The sequence below is a fragment of the Cariama cristata genome, unplaced genomic scaffold, assembly GCF_000690535.1.
Source record: "Cariama cristata isolate BGI_N322 unplaced genomic scaffold, ASM69053v1 scaffold2057, whole genome shotgun sequence".
Taxonomy (NCBI): domain Eukaryota; kingdom Metazoa; phylum Chordata; class Aves; order Cariamiformes; family Cariamidae; genus Cariama; species Cariama cristata.
Window position 1 is genome coordinate 58,859 of NW_009625875.1, and position 23,390 is coordinate 82,248.

The following is a 23,390-nucleotide window of genomic DNA, read 5'->3' on the forward strand; positions in this document are numbered from 1 at the left end:
AATGTAGACATCCATTTAGTAACAGCAGATTACAGCAGATTAGCCGAGATCTGTAGTTGCTTAACCTTCAAATGTATCCTGAAAGGGATCAGTTAAACCAGCTCATTCTTTATTCTGTCAGAAGAACACACTCTGTTTCAAATCATACTCAGCATGTTTCAAGGCTATTTTAATACGTAGCTTGTAGGGTTAGTATGTCATAAAACATCTCTTTGCTCCTTGTAAGAGGCACTGCATTAGTTACTGTCCATAAAGTGTTTCAAGGTTCCTGAAGCAAATCTAGTATAGCATGAGGATATTGCATGGCATTTTATTTAATCCTAAAAATTACAAATTAATAGGAAGCCTAGATTCCAGGGCTTTTAAAAAATCCTGTAAAAACAGGTTTTCACCAAAAAACCACGTATATTTTAAATAAGTTACGCACTGCAAAGCCAAACTTCAGATGCATGCATACATAATAATGGAAGATATTTATTCTCAAAATCTGAGAATCATCAAGACTGCATATGCTACCATTCATAAATAGATCTATACACAGTCATCTTTTCCATCCTGAATAAACCCATTGCTCATATTGCCAAAGGTATTTTTTGAAAATTACACAACAGACCTAGATAACCATGAGACTGACTTAGAAATTATGAGAAATGACCATAAATATTTACTCAGTTTTATGTGCCTCCCAAGTGTCAAGCTTTAGGGAGCATTCTGTCTCATTTTCAGGATTTGCTGTGCAGTCACAAGCACTAGAAACATAATAGTACTAAAACAAAAGCTGTCTTTCCTACAAATTCATTTGTTTGTGTGAGCCAAAACTTTAAAAATATATTAAATATCCTGAAACTCTTTCAAAATTCTAAAAGCTGATAACAGGTTTCTACAGGGTTTGGCTAGATATTTTGATATCCTAACACACTCACAGAAACAGAACTTTGCAAAGCGTATCAACATGGACACTTGGTATAGAAATAGATTCACACAGGGAGAATCCAGAATATTTCAAGTCTGGAAAACTTTCAAGGGAAGTTGAGAGAAAATAATTCATGAAAGGAATTACAGGTGCAAAATCTATGTCACTGAACCTAAGCACTTCCTGCTTCAGTCTCTCCCTGCCCCTGCGTCACCTCGTCCCACCCTGTAAGAGTCACAGTGACCACTTCACTAGCCTTTTTTGTTTGGGAAGGACATATTGCACCAATAAACCTCAGTCTCAAAAACTAAAGTCTTAGTGGTTTTTGTCTTTTTGTCTTCTTAACCTATCTAAAAAGATTACTGTGATTAACAGAAAACAGCTGGTTGGGGCAGATTATTATTCCAAAAGATTAATCTTCCAAAAGATTAATAACTTCAACCCAGATTTCAGTCCTTTCCTTATGCAGGCAAATGACATGAGTTCTACGATGTCAGTGCACTTTGAGATACACTCATGGGCAAGGCATTGTTTATAGTTATCTCTTGTCTTGTCTGACATCGCACCATTGCCAGGATTGCCCTCCGAAACCTGCAAAGGACAAGAAAGGGAGAACAGAAAGATTGTTAGCTGGAGAATCAAATACTAAGAAAAACTGGGTTAGCTGGCCTTAAGTATTACAACAGTTTTCAACTTTAGTAAAACCTACTTAATAAAAAATAGTGTATTTGGAATTCAAAAGGACCCGAGTCTTTTTCACTTCCATGTACAGAAAGAACTCAGTTAAGTTCAGTGTCTCTTCTACAACAGAGGTCACAGCAGCTTTTGCTTATCCCAGGACCAGGTATAGCCATGACAAAGATGAACTTACAGAATAGGGAAAAACCAAGATGTTTTTTTGTTGACTCAGAAAGATCAGATAAGTTCACAAGCAAGACCAGAGAAGTTCACCTAGACAGAGATCACAGGCTCTGCTTCTAGGCTGGCAGTAGAGAAAGGAAGGATGCCTCTTTGCAAAACCCAGTTCTCAGTCAGAGGCACTGGCTTGGTTAGAGCATTTGATATGCTTGTTCAAAATAGAAGAATCGCCTTAACTTATTTACTTTAACGAAAAGTGTCATTCCATCCTAGTCAGCTAGAATATGACACATCCCAAATCAAGCAAGGAAATCTACAGAAGTTACACGTCACTAAGCTGCCACACGTTGGCCACAGTCATTAAAACCAGTCTACTGCTGAAGTAACCCAAATTCTGTAACAAGTCCCTTTGAGAAACCACAAAGGAACTTTCAAAACGGTCTTACAAAAGCTTTGTTAATATGTTCTTAAAAATCTTTATCAATTCAGTATGTTCTGATGATGATCAAACCAATTTCTTTTAGACTTTCCTGTCCAAAAGGTCAACTTCGGTAAACCAACAGTGGCTTACCCTTTGATCTCTTCACCAATCAGTGTGTCCTTCTAAATCAGATGATATGCTAAAATCGTGAAGTAGACTGATACTAAATTAGGAACACTTACTTTTTGTTTGCAATGACATAAATGCAAGGATTATAGAACGTGGAAGATTTTGCAAATAGAGGAGCTATGATGGCCATTGCAGGAGAAATTTTCTTTGGGTCTCCAAAGGAAGACCATAAACACACAATAGAATATGGAGACCACGCCACCAAGAACATTACAATCATCACCACAGACATCTGTAAAACAAGAGGAACAGGCACATAACCAGTATTACCGGAAGATGAAGACCTCACAACCTAACCTCAAAAGCACAGGCACCTATGTGAAAATAGAGCTATCCAGAACCAAGTAACAACATGTAAACAAGCATACCTGACAAATTTTGACAGCTTATAACAAAATCTCACTTTGGGGATTTAATAGCACATCACACTGCCATACATTTTGGCATGCTGTTATTTCATTACATACAATCTTCCTTCACAGTCAGCACTACTGATTATGTTAAATCTGTCCATCAGAAGTTCAAATGGCCAGAGAGGACTTCAAATGTGAATTACAACCACCGTAAAATGTCACTCTGGGATTCTATTACAAAGAATAAATATGAACAGAGAGAAAAATCTAAGCCAAACATTTAATAAGACTGTTAATAAAAATGTTTCGTAAGGCTTAACTATGGTACAGTTAAATAAAAGAAAGTAAAGGTTCCAGGACACAAAGGCTCAGTCCATATACTTAATGAACTCAGAAACATCTGCTTGGTTTCATGAAGTATGACAGCCTTGTTCAAGCATCATACTGAGGAGATACCTGAGCAGTCACATCTTCTCTGCCTGCCTGTCACAGAGAACAATCTGGGTATGTTGGGTCTCACACCCCACAACACACGACACCACAGCTAGAACTGAACAGCAACAAACTGGGGTTAGTGGGAGGGTTGGAGAGTAATCAACTGGGATAGACTTCTGTCAGGGTCATGAATCAGTAGTGGAAATTGGAATGGAAATCTCAAATTAATGAAGAGGACAAAACAAATCACTGGAAAACCAAACAAAACTGCAGGGCTCTTGTACAGGATTCCTAGGATCATTTACCTATACCCTTATTCAGTCTTTCACTGAAGAAGAAGATGAGAAACAATAATTAAATGGCTACTTTGTGTAAGCTGTCCTAGAGCATAACCAATAAACAAGCAGTGACTCTCCCCACAAAAGATTCCGACTTAAATACAAGCGCAATACCTGTTGATAATAATGTAAAGAAAGAACTCTTTTGGTTAGAAGTTTGTTTGGTGTGTAGAAAGCTTAAAGCTGTTAATTTGTGAAAAAGTAAGCAGTCCAATTCTAAAGAAGGATACTGCTTAACTCCAAAGCTTCAATATTTTTTTTTCCAATATAAGTCAGTGTCTTAAATCGCAAAACAGGAATAATGCATTTTCTTCACAAATGTTGAGTATAAATTTATAGCTGAATCCTCTGTTTCAAGCATTCTGAAAGTTCTTCAGAAGAGCAAAATGCTCAAATTATTATTTTTTAGGTAAAAATAGCATCTTTCAGGATTTAGCAATGAGAAAGTTTTCCAAAGAATGTTAAGTTTGCATTGATAAGTAATTCAAAAGCGTAGGTACATACTCTTCTGTCCAATTCTCTCTTTTTTCATCATGCCCAACCATAACTCAAATCTTTACACAAAACCAATGGAGCTAGTGAACTTCAAGCTTTCTCAAGGACTTTTATACATTAAAAGAATGTCAACCTTCCAGGCAGGATATATCATTTTATGCCATAACTCAAATTTGCTACTGTTTACATATGAAAGAGATAAGCTCAACAGACTAAAAAGAAGAAGGGATTGCAATCACACAGCTCAGGAGCTTGGAAATACACTTTCATTTCTAGGCCATGGGTTCAAATGAGAGTTGACCAATCAATGTCAGATCAGATAGAACTGTGAACCTAGCAGAAAGCCTAAGGACTCTGCAGACACAAAGAGTAAACTCCTCCTAGAACACCTCTGAGGTACATTTCTATGTAATGACAGAGGGCAGAGGCAAGGACAATTCTCATTGTTCCCAGCCTTCAAAGTAGCTGTTCATCTGGAAGAGTATTGGGCCGAAAGTAAGGAATCTTGTGTTATAAATCAAGCCAAGAGTTTTCACCAAGGCTAAATTTCAGTTAATATTTAGTACAAAAGGAAAATGGGGAATGTTGGAAACAGAAACGCTTAAAAGGCTGCACTGTTCCTTTGCCCTCAAGACTTTAACACAAAAGAATATACTTAAAACAAAACGCGCCCTCGTTGACCATACCTTTGTCACATCTACTTGGTCAGACCAATCTACGTTGATGCTCTCCAGGCAGTTACTGCTGGCATATTGTTTCATTGTCCGGGAAACATTGTAATAACAGTAAAGCATGACTGTTAAGGGTACAACAAAATTAACAGCAATTACACTCATTGTGTAGGAAACAAAGGACCTGATAAGACAGAAAAACAAAACACAGTAACTTACAAATAGCCATCCAGGAAAAGTTACCAAAGAATTTGATATTTTGATTTGATTATGACATTTTAACAAAAGCTTTTAAAGAACTAGGAAAATTTTCTTTAGCTTTAATTTTTTTATTAGCAACTATAAGTCTTGCAGTTTTCAAGCATGGCTCAATTCCTATGTTTTTTCTAGACTTGCTCTGTATTATTTCCATTGTTTTAAAATTAGTTTTATACATTAGGCTTCATACTTCAGAAAGAAGAAGTTACGCTCATATAGTGGTGAACTAAATAATCTTAGCCTTCAATAAGATAGCAAATTTAATAGAAAGGGTGAAGGGGAATCTTACACATCATTTTTCCTCCAATTTACTGTGCACGTTGCTCCAGTTGGATCCGGAGCGTAGCTAGCCCAGCCTACAGCAGGCATGGAAGCCCAAAAGACTGCATTTATCCAAGCAGCAAGGATTAGAGTGGCATAGCTACGGGTAGTCATTCTTCTTCCTGTGGTCAAGCACATACAATCACAAACCATTGTCAATCATTTGCTTCTTTCCAGTGTTGAGCTTGAATGACAAGTGGCTTCCAGCAAGCACACACCAGGTTAATAACAATCCTTTCAAAGGCCTAAACTGCCGAACACTGCAGCATACCTGTTTCATACCGCTGTATGACATCTCAAGCTTTCCAGTCTTTAATGCCACTTAAACATACCATCACCCATTCCAACTCACAGCATACAGGCAATACCTGATCCTAACCCCATGCCAAAAAGCTATTAGGCAACAGTGCATTCAAGCACATCTTTGCATGATTGCAGAGGGAGGAATTAACACAGCTGTAACTGAGAAGAGAGAAAAAACATCCATTACAGAGTTAACGCAACACTAGAGACACACACCTGCTTGAAAGAGGTCAAAACCTCCCAGAGCTACAGGTTTTTCATGTGCTTCTGTATATAGCCCTCCAAAGACCAGAAACAGCCATGAAAATACAATTTCTAAACAGAGCAACAGCCTAATTGTGAAATTTTCACTTTCACAAGCAGTACCATCCATGTCAACTAGGTAACTTACTTAATCAAGTATTGTAGGATCATGCCCTAAATTCAAATGATGCCCAGCACTGTAATGGAGTCATTCACGAGAAAACAATACAATCAGACTCTTGTTTCATAGAAGCCCAACAGCGAATGATTTTCCACTGTAAGTACAGTACCTATATCAGGCCTGCAGATTGTCAGATAACGGTCAACTGCAACAACAGTGAGCAAACCAATACTCGCCATCCCAAAAAAGATATTTAAGGCAGCATAGATCTGAAATTAAAACAAACAAACAAACAAAAAAACCCTTTCTGAGAAATCTTTCAAAGGTACAAGCACAAATTTGTCGACCAAATTGAAGGCACTATGATACATGACATTAGCCAGCATTCTCTTCCATAAGCAAGGTACTGAAGGAACTGATTCAACGCAGGCAATTTGGAGCTGGCTCATTTAAAATTAAACATTTCAAAAGCAGCCTGCTTGAGTGCACATCAGAAACCCTAAAGACAGTAGCCTAAAAAGCAAACAAACACCATACTTTGATCAGTAACTTTTAAGATTCAGAGATAAAGAGTTTGGAGGTTGGGAGGGTTCAATTAATGTTTTCAATGTACGTTAAAGAAACCTGATGAGCATTTGATTCATCAAAAAAGTTATGGCTCTAGCAAATGTGAGGTCCTGAATTGCCACTCTTTCCTCTATTGTATAACTACGCTTATTCCACAGATATGGTACACTGATCTTACCCATCAGACCCCATTTTTACATGTGTCAGATCTGCTGCGCAGTGATGTACACTGCGATCCCAACGTGCTCCAAATGCATCTGCCCAGTCAGCCCGTGGGCAGCCTGACCAGGATGACTGGGAGGGAGGGCTGTGTTACCACTGGCACCCCAGAAAGAGAGCACCTTGGGTCAGACCACATGCCACCAGCGGTTATAATAGAACCACATGATAGTCAGCCACATCAGTTCACAGAATTCATTTGGTTTAGCTTGACATGAGTTCTGCTTCAAGTGATCTTAACTCCCAAAGCATTGGTAGTGAGATTTCACATCAACGCACTACAAGCCAGTCTAGATCCAAATGTTAAAAGTGAGGCTTCCTGTCAAACAGTGACCGAACTTTGAGCTTGAAATAACTGTGTGCTCAGGCAAGTGATGTCAGATTGTTAGAAACATTCATTATCTAAGGGCCCAAAATGTATAATGTTGCTAATATTTTCCTTAAGTCACATTTTCAGCATACGCCTTCACATTACTATTCATTTTCCCGGACACTTAAGCCCAACAGTCTTTTCAAAAAGCAGATTTAAAACACAGTACATAGCAAGCAAAGGGCACCATCTCTCTGCTATGGAAGTGTAATTTTTCAGCCAGTCTATTTTTAAAAATAGACAGCTATTAAAACTAGGTTAAATCTTTAATGGAGACCAATAGCCTTGCAGGCTTTCAATTTGGATATCCTAATAGTCTCATCCAAAATAATGTGTATTTGCCAAGCAGAACTCATTAACATCTGTCAAGCTCATCATCAAAACAGTAGCCACATCCAAAGTCTTTTAACTATCAAATAAGTCACCAAATGTGCAAGTGCTAATATAACTTTCTTCATTTCAGGATTTCATTTCCTAAGTTTTCTTAAAGCTATTTTAAAATCTCTACTTGATAAATATAAGGTTACACTTTAATGTTTCCAGATTATAAATACAAGTTTGGAATGAAATTCGTATGAAATCCTATATCCAGAAATTGCTGACATTACAGAACATCAGCTTCAGGTCTTCGAGTCAAATTTTGCAACTCCATCTTATCTCTAGAAAGAACTAATATGAGGTAGAGCCACTAATTATTTCTCAGCTTGCTTTTAAGTGCTCAAAACTTTCTCTCCGACTGAATTGCAATACCTGGCATCCAGTATATCCAAATTTCCAGCTTCCATGCAGGTCTGAGGCAGCGGACATGGGGTAACCGATGCCACTAACACCAATGTCAGTAAAAGCCAAGTTGATAATAATTGTGTTGGTTGCTGTCCGAAGCTCTTTGTACTTAACAAAGATGCCTAACACAACAATGTTACTGAAAATGCTTATCACTCCTGTAAAAACAGAAAAAGGTAAACTTTACAAAAGATACACACCAGCTAGTAATATACATGCAGAAGAAAATGCAGCCTATTGTAACATCTAAAGTCCTAAACGAGTTCTATTTTCAGTCAAGCACAACTTTGCAAAGAGGACAGACACCTGAAAAGGAGGGAAAAGCTTTTCCAATTCAGTAACTTTCACTCGGATTCAGTAAGGACCAAAAGTGGAGTCTTTTGCTGAACCAGGGGCTTCCGATGCAATGACAACAAGCATAGCAGAAATTCAAAAGCATCTAGAATTACACTTCAAACACTCCCGCCACTGAGTACAGTGCTGTCTTTGATGGCAAAAAAGAATGCAGGTTGGTCACTGGCAAAGAAAAAAAAAGCAGGGCTTGTGATGCACCTGATCTAGCAGAAAGCCCCTGCCACCACCTGAGATCCTCCTTTCTCAGGGAAGTTTCCACTGTGCATTCAGACAATAATCCTGGGCAAAATGAATGTAGAAGTTTTGACTTTGCTACCACTACCCTAGCCAGACTAACTCCTCTCTTTGCTCATGAGGTCCCAATTCTTTGCAAGCATCAGAGTTGGCTCAGGTTACTACAAGAAATGGCCAGTAGACAAAGAGTTGTAATAAAGAAATACAGTACTAAGGCTAAAATGTACATTCTCCTCTCTTCATCTCCAATCCCTCTGAAATTTGCTTTGGACTTAACACTCTTTGAGGTGCCCAGGACACTCTTCAGGACCCTGTGCGTCAGCAAGCTTTTTCTGATCCTGGTGACCTATATTAAAACCTCCAGATCCTCCTTTTCTCCTGCTATTCCTCCTTCCTAGCCAGATCCTGCTGCATGGCTCTTGACTGAGTTTACACAGCACTCCCGCAAAACAGGGTGACGGTTGTTGTGGTTTTTTTCTCTTCAGACTCTAGCCTGTTGCAGAGATATCCAGAGCAAACTCCCATCCTCCAAACTTTAACTAACTCACTATTAATCCAGCTATTAATAAAGAGCTAATAAAGTTAAAAACTCCTCCTTGCACCTCAGCAGAGAAAGACTCACAGCCCTTATCAATAAAATGGAGAACTCCAGCATGTTCAAGCAAACACAGCTATTAAAAAAATAACCTGTAAATAATAAGAGGAATTTGTAAGTTGTTCATAGTCTGGCACAGCTCTTACAGTATCACTGAACCAAATCCTAAACTTACAGACATTTGTATAGCCTGGGCACCTTAAATTACAAGTGCATAGTGGAATGTTTTTTTGGTAAAAGTCTAACAAGACATTATCCATGGAAAAGTCCCTCAGAATTTTTATTTTTTTATTTTATTTAAAAAGTTTCATCTATGAATCAAAACATTATGCTTTTCACCATCACAGATCTGAGGAGTAATTCTGTAAGGAGTTTGAGTGAATGGCTGTCCTACTGAATGTGGACTTCCAAAAGCAGACTCATCCTCTTTCATAGTCACTGTCCATCCTGCTCCAATCCCCTGGCAATTCATCACCTTCACTGATGGGATTTCTGCTCCTCTGTCGGCTCCACCAAAAACCTGACACACACAGTTTAGCTTTAGCCAACATGCCTATGTGGAAAGGGCAATAAGGTTTTTAGGTATTGTACAATGTTCTTCCACCTCTGTCACTATCAATGCAGCAGCACACAGTTAAAAATCTCTCAGATCAGTTCATAGTCAGACTGCAACTGTGCTGCAGTTCAAACAATAACCTCGAATCAGGAAGGTTAGAAAACCTGAGGGCAAGAATCAGTTTCAAGCACTTCAGCTCTACAGTTGAATTTTTGAAGACTTCAACTGGTATGCGTATGGAAATGCCTTCAAATCATGGCAAGTCCTGTGGACTCCATCACTGGCAGCACAGAGGAACACCATCCATAGATTTATAATTACCAGCACACGCCCCAGCAAATCAAACTGAGGCAGACATTCCTAGAGTCAAACACAAATCAGAAGTACCATCTGAACTGCTGTACTCAGCAGATATGAAAAAGGGAAGAAGGAAATTAGTACCTTTTTTATTATATCTGAAACTCACAGAAGGAGTTTTACTGCAACATTTTATTAATCAGTACCAATCTCCTACATTGCAGAAACTCTCTTAACAGATTCAGTAATTTTAAAATCAAATGAGGCAAAATTCCAATTAATTCTGGGCTATCTCTCTTTGCATTCTGTTTTTAAAACCACCAGGCATGTCTGTTCTCAGGGGTAAGTCTCCTGTTTAGTACATAAAAATTACGTTATAGATGATGTTGGAGGTGCATAGCCGCGTAGATGCCATCAGCTATCACATTCATATGTTCACACATTTCAGGAATGACACTCTGATGCTGTGAGCCCCTAACAAGAACAAAAGCAGGGAACTGGGAATCTGGTCTGAAATCAACACCATAGTAAAAGCACTCGCAGTGCCAGTTCCGTCAGCTCTCCTGTTGACAGGTAGTAAGACAATAGTAGAAGACAAAAACCTCATGACCTGATCAAGAGCAGAAGAATTTCTTATTTTCCTTCTTCCCAGGGAAGCAATGAAAACTAAAGGCAGACCAAATGCAAATACAAGCCCTAACAGTGTTAAGCAAGACACATGGGTACTAGCGGCAAAACAATGAAGGTTAGGTCTGTGTATAACACAGAATTTACTTGTCCAGTTAGCATTTTAAAATGATACCACAGCATTTCACCATTATAGGCTGAAGGATATCCATGAGGCAGTATTGCTTCCTGCAGCTTGAGTATCCCTGTTGTCATCATTAATATTAATACATTGATCACTGTAGAGTGCAATATTTAACAATTACATCCTTCTCAGAAAACAAAGCAATTATTTGCAAAAGAGAGAAGCATTCAAACCTTTTAAAAAGCAGCATAATGATGAACACCGTACCTGTACTTCATTCTTATTCTTAGACATCTGTTTATTAACACAGCTGAAATTTTCCAGATGTGACATTTGTTGTGGTAAGGCATTTGCAAAGCAATCAATCATACCTTCAAAGATGTTATAGACCTTACTGCCAAAAACATTTCTCATTAAGAAAGCAAAGTCTAAGCTACAGGTGAAAGATTTACTAGACTCCCTCAATTATAAGAAGAAAAAAAAACACAAAATAAAAAAAAACCACAAAATAATTCAACTTTTTTTTTAAAAAAAGACATTTAATTTCCATACAAGATTAAGAAAGAGTAGCTGGGTTGATTCTAGCTAATCCCTTTGATCACCTGTGATAGCTTTGATCCCTAACACCAGGTCGTCAAACTATCTGAAAAGACCACCTTGTTACATACAATGTAATCCATTTTAATTAAAATATAACAAGTATCATACATATTTGCAGCACCTAATAGATCCAGTTACCTGCAAATAGTGTGGTAGTACTGCAGAGTTTATCTAGCCTTCCAATCATCCACCACTACAGCTTCTTAACAAGTCTGCTGATCTGTGTAGCTGTTCTACCAATTTCTCTAAAAACCTGAAATAAATTATTGCCTTTGCATTCAAAAATACCCTCTTTACAGAACAGCAATTTGATACTCACCACTTCAAACAGATACACTAAATAAAATGTGACCATCAGCAATACTATTTCATATAACCCTAAAGTACATGAATATTTTAAAGTATTTTAAAAGCTAATTCCAACATAGAAAATGTATGGTATGGTCTCTGAATAAAGTATTTATAAATTGATTTAATTTTCCATAATAAAGTTATAGAAAGCCTATTTTTAAACACACTAGGTTGCAGTTTTTGGTCAGGTTGATATTTCATTTCTATAGCACTCAATGCTTCAGAAAAACATTACTGAAACAGTTGTGGTTATAACAATGAGAAAGTTTTCAAGGGGAAAAAAAAAAATAAAAAATCCGTAATTATTCAAGTTTATCCAAAGGCCACTGCAGTCACAGGGCAGAAACATGATGTCAAGCCTTCCAGCATGCTTTTTCTAACATGTGTCATCAGTGAAAAATACAGCTGCAACTGGAGTCTGCTCTTCTCTGATTAATGACAAGCTCCCACCCTCTAAGTTACATTCCAACCCTTCCCCTTACATCCCCTTAACAGACACCCTCTCACATGCTCAGACTACACGTATATTACTATCAACATGTGGCCCAGGAGGAATCTCAAGATAGCTTCAAGCACATCACAGAAAAATGCAAGATGTGACAGCTATGCCCTATTTTTATCTCTTTTGCAAGCTGGCAGAAATTAATTCTCACTCTCTTCTATAATTACATATCAACAAATCATACTTTTCGAGACACAATGCTGCCTTCAAATATAGAGCAGAAAATGTAGATGTTTCTGCACACTTCAGATGTTTCTGCGCACTTCAGTCTGCCTACTGATTGCTAACTTGTCAGTAAACCATGGAGAAAAGCCATCAGACATTTGTGTAATACAAAATGAAGTATCATTGCTGTTACTATACAAAACGAGCGTTCAGATCTACAGTTCTATTTTAAAAAGTTACACAATTTGCCATTGCTCATACCTGCTGTTATTAAGTAAGCTGCAACTATGTTGTGCTCAGTCTGTGTAAAGGCTGAATGAGCTTCATTGTCATTTTCTGAGGAATTGGATGAAGCATTCCAATGCATTTTGGACAAAAGAGATTGTCGTCTATCCTCTGCAATAATTCATCAAGACGACAAAACACAACAAAACCCTGTCAGGCAAATTCTTTCATTATTCAATGGACTCACCAAACAATTAAAAAAAAAAAAAAAGGGGGGTAGGGGGGAGTTCCCCCCACCACTGACAGCCTCCAAGCACGATTTAATTGGACTAAAGCACAAAGAAGTTTACACTCCCAGTCTATGCAGGAGATTGTTAATTAAAACAAAGAGTAGCACAGAACTGAGTACATTTCCGACAGTATGCTTAAACTTCATTCTTACTGCTAAAGAGATTAACTGTCACATGCCCCCAGACTTTTTCCTTCAAACCTCTTGTGCAATGCTTTGGAAACCTCAACAAAAGTTGGCTCGGGTCAGTTGGTCATCAGCCTGGTTTGGAATTAATTCCCATCATCCCAGCGAACACACAAAACCGCAGCACAACATAAAGACACAAATGTCAGTTTCTTTAAAAAACAGGATACGCTTACTCTAAAGTCCATCCCCGTAAATCCTTGAAGGCCTACTTCTTCAAGATTCTTAGTTTGATTTAAAGTCTCAAGCTGACACAGACACAAGAAGAACGCAGTCCAGTGTTTTCTGAAGTGAAGCATGACTTTCAGAAAACTCAACTGCTACATTTCTAAAAGAGCCTGGTCTGCAGCAAATGGTCGCTGAATATGCCTTTTGAGTCTGAACACCCTCTCTCTCCCAAACACACACACGTAAGCATACTTCAGGCATATTTTCAAAGGATGTTACTGGGCAGAAAATTATTAGGCATTTTCCAAAGCCTCAGGTAGCAGAAGCTCATGTTTTCTTCCCTTCAGCGATGAGGTAGCAGCATACCAAAGTAAAGATCTTTTACAAAATCCTGCATAAATATTAGCTGCAATAAACCCTTGCCCAAAGAGCTTATATGCAAGTATCAGTATAAGTAATCAAAGGAGGCGTTTCCCACCAGTTCCGCTTCATACGGTATCTGCCTCCAATTTTGTACTCATATTGGGTGTAAAAGTGACAAGGATGAGCAACCAGTGGTTCTTCAGTTGTGTGTGGTTCACAGGCAGCTCCAGAAGGCTCCCAGGCTAGGGCTGTGTCTTCCGAGCAGCACTAAGGGTGTAGTGCCACAGGCAGTACTGGGGAATCCAGCCACCCCAGAGAAAGGAAGTATACCTAAAGAGCTCTCCCTTCTCTAACCCATGAAACACTCACAGAGCATTCCCTCCCACTCCTCAGCTTTCCAAAACATCCAAATCCTGCATCTTTCATCCGTTTGAATCTAAAGGTAAGACATAATTTTGATATAAAACTTGTGCAGTCACAACATTTGGTCATCATTACTACAAACTATCACATGTCACAGTTCTACCAGGAAACATTTTCTTTAATGCCACAGATCTACACTCACTCTTACGGTTCTCAGGGTACTTGTATTATTCCGGTATTTCTCCTGTCAGAAGAGGATTAGGCAGTAACAGGGTGGGAGGGTTCTGGAAGGAAAGATGATCTGTTTGGCAAGGAAGGCACTTCCCTAGTGCCCCATAGTCCTGCCTCGAAAGATAAAAGCTTGGTGATAATTTAGTATCTTTGCTTTCCTCCCCTGAAACTTTGGCAAGATTTTCAAAAGCATCTCAGATCTTGCAGCTTCCACAGAAGTCAGAGCCTGCAATGCTGAATGTCTCAGAAAAGCAAAACATCACTATTTTTATTCAGACATGATTCCAGACTTACGAGTAGCAGTTAATGAGACCACACAGATTTTATAATGTACTTGTTGGTTAAAACACAGGTTTCTAATATGTGCAGTCCATCCTACGTACCACCACATTGTCTCCGTCTCCTCCTCTTAAATTTGGCTAATTTTAGAGTAACAGGAATTGAGAGAAAAAAGTCAAAATTAAAGGCAGACATTACTTATCATTAACCTAAAAGTAATTTTTTCTAGAATACTGCAGTTCATGAAACAAAGCCAAAAAGATAAAGCAAGGAAATAAATACTGAAGTATACAAATAATCCAGAAAGCTGGAACCACAGTTCCCAAGCCAGATCAAATATGGCTTACCATATCACTTTTTAATATTGGCATAAGGAAAAAAAAACAAAAAACAACCAAAACCTCAGGCTGTTCTTATCCTCCAACAACAGACAGCATTACTAGTGTCAGAGGGGCACTTTATAACCTCAAATGATGCTTTTCCTTCCCACTTGTCCCAGAGCAGTAGCAGTAAAATGTAATTTCTATTTAAGGCCATTCTTCAATTTGTAGGTATCTGCATAGACATGAGGCAATGCAAAACTCATTACAAAACCAAAACAAAACCTCTTTTCTATTTTCAGTGGTAACCACACTAAAACAAACCAAACCAAACCAAACCCTCCCACGTTTATTAAGCACATCACCACGAGAGGGCTCTGTAAGGCAGAGCTTACCGTCAATCTTATTTTCACAGGTGCAAATGGTTCAAACCCCATGGAAAACAAATAAATCACTTTTTTCCCTCCATCATAGAGACTTTTACTAGATTTAAAGTGTTGATTAGAAAAGTTTGACTCTAAACTAAAGAGCTTTTTAGCTGACTGAAAAAAATGCCCTGAAAAACGTACGACTCCACAAAGCTTTTTACTTGCTATAATTCGTGCAGTAGCTATGCTTTTTTTTTAAAGACAAGACTCCTTCTTGCCAAGACAATGCTTTGTACAACTGAAAATAACTTTGCACCAGCAGCACTGATTCAGGCAAATGTCCATAACTTCGTGTCAGCACCAGAGAAAATCCTTTCTTTTCGACAACAGCGAGCGCTGCACATACATTAAAATATCCCAATTATTTTCTGTACTTTATCAAGTTTCTGTGTCAAAGTAAGACAGCAAATCTATGAACTATATTGAATCATCCTATCCCAGCAACCACAGAAAAAACAAGGAGAAAAAACATTCCTCCAAGAAGGAATGCAGGAGAAAGCCATTCTCAATGGGTAACAATTTCAGCTTTACAATACACCTCCACATATCATCCTCCCTCTGTTTAGCAAGGATTTTGATACCCACATAGAAAAAATATAAACCCAGAATTTTAGTGTGGCAAGGACAAAAGGCTCAAGGTCTTCTAAATACCTTTAAGCAATCGGATCCTTGTGATTTACCAGTTGTCATTTTCAAAAATCGGCTGAAAGTCAGACCCTGTGTCTGGGTCAAATATTACAGCGGCTAACACATTTACCTGCAACCACATTTTGAAAATGGGACTTGGTGGTTGAACACTCTCTCTGCCAACAGTGAGCACGTGCAGACATTGACCAAAGTGGACAAGGAGACAGGGAGGTGACACCACTACCACCATGTCCTGGGTGGGAAGCCAAGCACTGTGAGGTGCCCTGAAGCTTACCTTCTTCCTGAGCTTCAGAGGAATATTGCAGCACAACAACCCCCTTTGCACTGCTCGTGCAGGCGGCAGGTGAGAAGTTCTTTAGGTGGCCCAGCCATTGGCCCCAAAGGCTGCCTGTGAGGGGAAATCCAGGGAACACCAAACTGAGAGCCTACGCCTGCCACTAACACCTTCCCCTCACCCCTCTCCCTTCAGACTGCACTGACTTTTTTTTCCCCAGACATTACAGCTACTTGAAACTTTTCATTTCTGCCAACATACCTATTTCTGTAAGGTTGCTGGTGAGCCCACCTTTCCTATTCTCTGCAGGAAAAGCCTAGGATATCTGTAAGCACATATATAAAACTTAAAACACTTCACTTGCTAGGATCAGGAGCTCAATGACAAAATGACAGATAGGATTTGAATAAAAAGTTCAAGACAGAGAGGAAGGTGTCATATAAAATTAGAGAACCTGTATTTTAGGTTATTGCAGACAAGACAGGTAGTCTTAAAAAAAAAAAAAGACATTGAATTTTCATCTATTACAGTTAACAACTACTTGCATTAGGAGGGCAGGGTTATGCTGTGGCACAGAGAAGACAAGGCCAAACAGGGACTGGATGGGCCTCGCCACAACCACACATGATCCTTCCCCATTCTGGGGAAAGGGAAAAAGGAGAGAAAGAAAAAAAAAAAAGAAAAAAAAAGGCATCACCACATGGTAGACATGTCCAGACACTGCTTCATCATATGGCAGCTCACTTCACACCCAGTCACTAAGGATGCTCTTCCATCAGCATCTGAACATCCTGCAACCTCCACAAAGATCTAAGATTATATATTTTCTCTGGATATTTGTGTTAATCCCATCCAACACTGTTTGTATGTGTAGGATATGCCATAATGCTCCTCATGCATTTCGCAGCTGGGACTGCAATCCCATTCCCTATAATGAAGAGGTTGATTTTCTCTCTAGAGCTGCAATGGATATTGTTCTTTAACTCCTCCGCACACAGATGTAAAAGTCTTTGTTTTGGCCTTGCGATGGCTTCAGGCTGACTCACTGCTCCATCTGCTGTGAGATTCAAAGCATACGCTTCTTGTCCTAGGCTGCGCGATGGAAATATCAGCTGTCACATCATGCAATTTAAAGGTGATGGCAGTACAGTCTGCTGGTACTCTGGGAAAAAGTATGTCCCTAAAGCATGCAGTGAGAATAGCAAAACAGAGCATGAATTCGGGTGTAAGAGCAGGGACTGGGTTATGTTAGTCTTCTAAAGCCAGAAGAATAAGGAAAGATCCAAGTCAGCTACCCACAACTACCTACTGAAGCACCAGTGAAGAAATTCAGGACAGCAGAGGATGCAATTTCAAATAGGATGAAAGTAATGACAGTTCCAGCTTCACTGCAGGCTGGTATTGTTCAACTGCAATGTGGTACGCCAGAGATACCAACGACTGCACAGGATTTTGTCTAGATAAAGCGCAATTCTACCATGTCTCAAGTCAGAGCCCTGAGTCACTTAGGCCTAGCAATACACAGCAACAAAAGCCTAAACATTTTCAGAGGTCTGGGTTTAGCTGACCTGGTTGGTTAAAGTTAAGTCTGTAGCAATACCAGGAAAATAACTGGTATCCCTCAATTCCTGTTTGTGCAGCGGTTGAACAGCAGACTCAGTTCCTCCTCACAAAAGCAGATCTAGCAGAAATTCCAGTGTTCCATGGTTTGTTTTTTTAAGCTGAAGAACATTTTTATCTACTACCCTGTGCAGCATCTGTTCAGACTTAACTGAATTCTTGAACATTTGTTTTGCCATCTTGCTTCAAGTTTTGTTCCAGAGATTATTAAAACTAACAGTCACATTTGTTAAAATTACCAGTAACTGTCCAATCTTGGTGCTGACAAATTACCTGCTTCTTTCTGTTAAGCAGAAGGCTAATACAACTCATTTGCCTGTTACTGCATTAATTAATTAAAAAGTATGGACAGTATGATCAATTCTGAAATGTACTTCTTTCCACATTGAACAAGATGTTCAAAATACTTCCATGTAGATTATTCTACAGATCCCTTTTCAAAAGTGCTTACTATGAGTCTGTGAATGGACTCGGTTCCGGATGAAATCCAGGGAGATTCTACTTTTCTATTCTATTTCCAAAGTTAAACAGTAGAGAGGCACCCTGTTCTCCTCCACCCTTAAGAAGAGACAGTTACTAGCTTTTCAAGAATCCTCATAATGCATCCAACTAAAGAGACCAAAGGCTCATGCAGATTTTTTCATGCCCTTTTTAAGCAACACTTAACCGCAAGCACTGTGTGCAGCGGAGCCCCATGATGGGCTATCTAATCTTAGCCCGACGCAAGCTCTGAGCACCACAGAGGTGCGGTGCCAGGATATCAAAACGTCAAGAGAAATAGACGAAGAAGGGGAAGGTAAGGGCAGTTAAAAACCCTTAGCAATTTTAGTATCAGTGTAATTAGATACAATCAGGTGACTTAAGAATAGCATTAACCTTGTCTTATTCATTAGACAGCAGCTTCTAAGAAGAACACATCTTAATGCCTTTGGCTTTCATAGATTTTATACAGAAAAATCCACAAAATATCCTTTGCTATCTTCCTTTCCTTTTATACATTATTATGTATAAAAAAATTCTATCAACACAAAATTTTGAAGTTTACTTTGTAAAAAAAGGTTCACAAAGGTTGTTTAAATGGCATGTCCACTTTAGAGCAACCCAGAAGATTCAATATAAAAAGAGGATGAGAACTGGGATCAGTCACACATAGGTAACAGGTTCATACTGACGAACGTGCATGTAGTGAACCCGTAGGGTTTTTTTAAAAAACATTTCAGTTGATTGCTTACTCCAAACTCCAACATGAAGTCAAGCATTGACTATGTCACTTGTCAGAAACAAACAGTTTAAGAATAACATTGAATCCTCACTTAGTTAAGAAAGTTCAAGTATATTCTGAGCAGTCTTCAGTTCTTCACCTGGAGCTATGCTCTCCTCATGTGTTGATCAACAGTCATTAAGTGTAAAAATAATTGTCATTTTACAGCTTCAAGTTCTTTTTATAAAGAACTTTTTCAGGGTCCTTTACAAAAATTTTTCCTTGTTCTTCACTTCCGCAGATGATACGGTAAGACAGTGGGGAGATACTTGTGGCTCCATTTTTAATATCCTCTTCCTATTTTAAGAGGGAAGAAAAATATACCAAACAATTCACATCTTAGATGCATTTAAAGCAAATAAATTATACACATAACACTAAACAGGTTGAAAGAATAAAATAATTTATCATCATTATCTGTTCTCACAGTCCTTTTTGAATGCAAAAAACTAGCATGGTCTTCCACAAGCATCAAAAAATGCAGAATGCTGCGCTTCTGTTTAAGCTAGCTACTGTGATGCACAGAAACCTTTTGCATAAAACTATAAAGATCTGTAAGAGACTAAAAAATACAACATTCTGTCTAATATTTAAAAGCTTTAGAAAGCAAGAGCCATTCTTATTACCGAAATGTAAAAACCACACACTCACCCCGAAAGCCGCCTCCACCACCTCTTCCTCCTCTGAATCCTCCTCCTCCTCCACCTCTTCCTCCTCTGAATCCTCCTCCACCTCTTCCTCCACCTCTTCCTCCTCCAAATCCTCCTAAACATAGGAAAGAAACTACACTTTGAGGAGCGTATAAATTCTTTGTTATGTCTAACAACTTATTTCATTGACAGCTTTTGAAAGGAAAAGAACAACAACAAAAACAAACAGAAACTGTGGATTGCTGGACAGTTACTAGGTCAATTACTAGTACCTTCTCTCTTCTAGGGACCATCTGCAGCATTTTAGGTATTGTTTAATATCTGATATGCAATGTCCGAAATACTAAGGACGCTAACAAAAGTCCACAATAAACTTCTTTCATAGAAGTCAAAAATTAATTACTACTATTAATTAATAATTAATTACAATTCAACAGAACATTAAAACAAACAAAAAACTGAAATACTTGTGCCTCGCTGCAAAGGGGCAGGGTAGGGAGCACAGGCAAGAAATGCGATGTAAGAAAAAATTAACTTCAGCTTTAATTGAGGAGTACATCGCAGATGATGTCAAAAAGCAAAGAAGGATGCGATCTATCGTGTCATTCACCCCTCTCTCAAACACTGCATCTCAAGTATTTCGTCCAAACTAGATTTTTAGAACGTACTAAAAATAACAGCTTTCACTGACAGGTTTTGAGTGTGTTATTATCTACAATCTTTTTCCACAAGCTTGCTTAGTAGTCACGCTTTCTGTCTTTGTTCTACATCAGCATACTCTCCTACCTAGGCTTTGGAGCTGTTATTTAGCTAGCTCCCGAAGCCTAGGTCTTGCCATTGGAAAGGTATCATTGTCTCTTCCATTGAGTCATCAAGCAGAGAAAAACGTTATGTGTATTTCTGTAATACAACTGTTAGTATTCAAGTACTGAACTGCAGCTTTATCAAAAAAGCCCAAACCACTGCCAAAAAAACAAAAAACCTAACCAACCCACCCCACACCAAAAAACCTCAACATTCTGCAGCTTCCATTCTTGGGATCTTACCTCTACCACCACCTCTTCCTCCTCCACGTCCACCACCACGTCCTCCTCTACCACCTCCTCGAGGAGCACCTTTTTCTCCAGGTGGCCTTGGCAAAAACCTCTGAAGGGGCAGCAGCTTTGCTGGATCAATGTAAAACTATAGGAAGAGAGTTCCGTTAGGCTTTGAAAATACCAAGGGTAAAGAGCATCCACAATTTGGGCTTAACCCTTTATGTCAAATTGTGCTCTGCAAATAGCCAATGAAAGAAAGCATGCAAGAAATAAATCAGAGTGTTATAAAGTTATTAAAATATAGATGATATTTGGATAAGCTTGATTTGATACTTTTTTTTTTGCAGAGTGGGAAGAAGGAAGAATGTGGCAGATACAAAAGTGAGAAGGAAGAGGAAGTGAATACTTCTGTTTACAAAAGACAACTGGCTTTTAAAGTTAATAAAAACTTAATAAAGCTTTTATCATCTAATGACATAGGAGTAGATTTATCCAACAGATAACACACAGTAGAATTCTGTTATTGAGATTGGCTAACCTTTTGCATTTTTTTAAATGAAGAGGCTTTCATGTTCTCAGACAGTTTCACTGAAAAATACTGTTAGTTTCTTTAAGGAAAAGCAGGAATAAGACACTAGCAACTGTGATTTTGATTATTATACGAAAGGCACATTCAGACATCTCCTGTAGTAGTATTTTGCAAATGAAGCTAAACATCACCACCACAAGCAAAAAATTACAATTAGAAGATCAGGAGAAACTATTCCCAACTCTTCTCAGGGTTTTTCCATAGTTACAAATATGGTATTTTGTGGTAAAATCTTTTTTTTTCTTCCATGTATTAAGGCACAAGGAAGAACACACCAGTGGAAAGAGTACATAAAAACATAATTGTAAAGAAACAAATTTGGATAGCAAGTGACAACCCCTTTAGTCCCCGGGTGACCTCAAGGCTTATCTGGAACAATTTTCACACTGCAGGGGCTCTGCTAGCACTGCTGCTGCTGGGTGGCACAACTGCCTGGCTGTGGGAAGACAAGAGCCAGCAGAGACTGCTGGACCAACCACATGCCCAGCCTTGTCCTACCGTGAAGTGGCAGACACTCTCTATAACCTCAAACGCACTCTTGTATGAACCCTTGGGCTCTCCTGTACACGAGGACTTTGGTGTGCGGTTCCCAAGATCGAAAAGAGCTGTTGGCCAACTCCGCTTAATTAAAATTCAAGATTAAATGGGGAAGCCAGGAGCTGCAAAATCCAGTAACATATTTTCTTAATATGTTATTGTAAGAAGAAAACAAGTTTCTGAAATTCAAATAATTCTGACACAAAAAGTAAATCTGCAAGTTAATACATTCAGAGTGTGAGTGTGATTTAAATATGCGCATTTTACTTCACATTTAATGTGGGAGGGGAAAGTGCATGCAGCTAGTTACTGATGCTCAACCAACCAACACAGGCTAAGTCTTACTGCCATGTTACAGGGCTACTCCCTCCATTTGTGTCATGGATTCTGTCAATCTCGCCGTGACAACAGAATAACGGACCCAGGGCCTCTGTCTCAACAAGCTTGCTTTGCAAGAGGACATCCTAGCACAAGCCCACTTTTACTGGCAGTTTAAGTAATCTGGACAATGAGCAATAAGACATCCTAGCACAAACTCACCTTTATAATTAAGTAATAATCTGGAGCATAAGTGAGGTCCCCTAATGCACAGAAAAACCCCTGCTCCTTTGAGCCAACTCTTATAGGTGAGTAACCTATAGCAGAAAATTTAGACAGCTTGCTAGAAAAAGTAGTATCTTGAACCACCATGGATCCAAAAGACATCTGTCAATACTGGTACTGACTGAAAACCTGCCTGACATAAGGTACTCTGTCATATTTAAAAAGTTTTAGGATAGGCACTTACTGTGAAGGAGGCATCTACTGACACCAACAGTTGCAGCTAGACTTGTGACTGTTCACATCTATCTGGTAGCCATGCCTTGAACTACTTTAAAGTCCTAGAGAAATTCCACTTAATAATCAATCAGCCTTTAAAAAACAAATATTGTACACCACACATTTTTTTGAAGGATACAAAATCTCTCAGCTGTCCAAAGATTTCATCCACTTTGCCAATCTGCTCCTTATTATCCAAGTACACTGGGGCATTGAAATAAGGCACTTTGTTTTCTTCTGTTTTACATTTACAAACAATGTCATCTTCACACGGATGCATGAACTCTCCCAATACTGAAATAAAGAACAAGCAAGCTAAAGGTCTGGAGCAGTCATTCTAAATTAAATAAATATAATCTTTCCACGTAACTTACAGACTACCCTTTCTGGAGGGCCCTGGTCATATCCGCCTCTGTTGAAGCCTCCTCGTCCACCTCCCCGTCCAAAGCCACCTCGTCCACCACGATTAAAGCCGCCTCCACCTCCTCCACGATTGAAGCCACCTCCTCTTCCTCCTCCACCTCCTCTTCCACGAAAAGACATTCTCTAATACCTCCTAAATTGTGGACAAAAGTCAGTTTAAGATGTCAAAAGATATTTCACATTTGATTTTCCGGACAAATTAAAGTCAGTCTTGTTTATTAATTTCATGGTTAGCCGTTTCAGTCCTCACTAAAAACATGTAGGCAGGTGAAAAACGAAGTCATCCCCTGCAGCGCCTACCTGTAAACACTGACTGGCAGTGACGGCACGTCCTTCTCTCGTATGTGGGAGCGTTGAACGCGACACTCTCCAGCGCCAGCCCCGCGAAGGAGCGGGACAAAGCGAGAACGCACTCGG

At 39.0% G+C, this 23,390-nt stretch overlaps 2 protein-coding genes across 2 annotated transcripts; both read right to left on the minus strand.

The window, feature by feature from the left end:
• Positions 1–1,398: 1,398 nt before the first annotated feature.
• Positions 1,399–12,736, minus strand: RRH (retinal pigment epithelium-derived rhodopsin homolog). The gene is made up of 7 exons (XM_009703759.1): positions 12,525–12,736; positions 7,826–8,016; positions 6,089–6,188; positions 5,221–5,374; positions 4,689–4,857; positions 2,435–2,613; positions 1,399–1,504 (listed from the first exon to the last, which is right to left on the minus strand). Exons 1-7 carry the CDS (start codon positions 12,628–12,630, stop codon positions 1,399–1,401), a joined length of 1,005 nt encoding a protein of 334 aa, XP_009702061.1. The 5' UTR covers positions 12,631–12,736.
• Positions 12,737–19,080: 6,344 nt separating this feature from the next.
• On the minus strand, positions 19,081–23,093 carry GAR1 (GAR1 ribonucleoprotein). Its single transcript, XM_009703762.1, has 6 exons — positions 22,925–23,093; positions 22,690–22,844; positions 21,144–21,203; positions 20,615–20,750; positions 19,559–19,683; positions 19,081–19,215 (listed from the first exon to the last, which is right to left on the minus strand). The coding sequence occupies exons 1-6, from the start codon at positions 23,091–23,093 to the stop codon at positions 19,081–19,083; spliced, it is 780 nt and encodes a 259-aa protein (XP_009702064.1).
• Positions 23,094–23,390: the final 297 nt, after the last annotated feature.

Bases quoted from the DNA above. Each gene is read 5' to 3' on its own strand.
- RRH (XM_009703759.1), bottom strand. From the start codon at position 12,630: ATGCATTGGAATGCTTCATCCAATTCCTCAGAAAATGACAATGAAGCT. The intron at 6,189-7,825 runs GTATTGCAATTC...TTTTAATTTCAG, and splicing joins TTGGATATACTGGATGCCAG to ATCTATGCTGCCTTAAATAT. The intron at 5,375-6,088 runs GTACTGTACTTA...GCTTGACCACAG, and splicing joins AATCTGCAGGCCTGATATAG to GAAGAAGAATGACTACCCGT.
- GAR1 (XM_009703762.1), bottom strand. From the start codon at position 23,093: ATGTCTTTTCGTGGAAGAGGAGGTGGAGGAGGAAGAGGAGGTGGCTTC. The intron at 22,845-22,924 runs GTAAGTTACGTG...TCTTTATTTCAG, and splicing joins CCCTCCAGAAAGGGTAGTCT to TATTGGGAGAGTTCATGCAT. The intron at 19,216-19,558 runs GTTTTTACATTT...CTCTTAAAATAG, and splicing joins GCTTTCGGGGTGAGTGTGTG to GAAGAGGATATTAAAAATGG.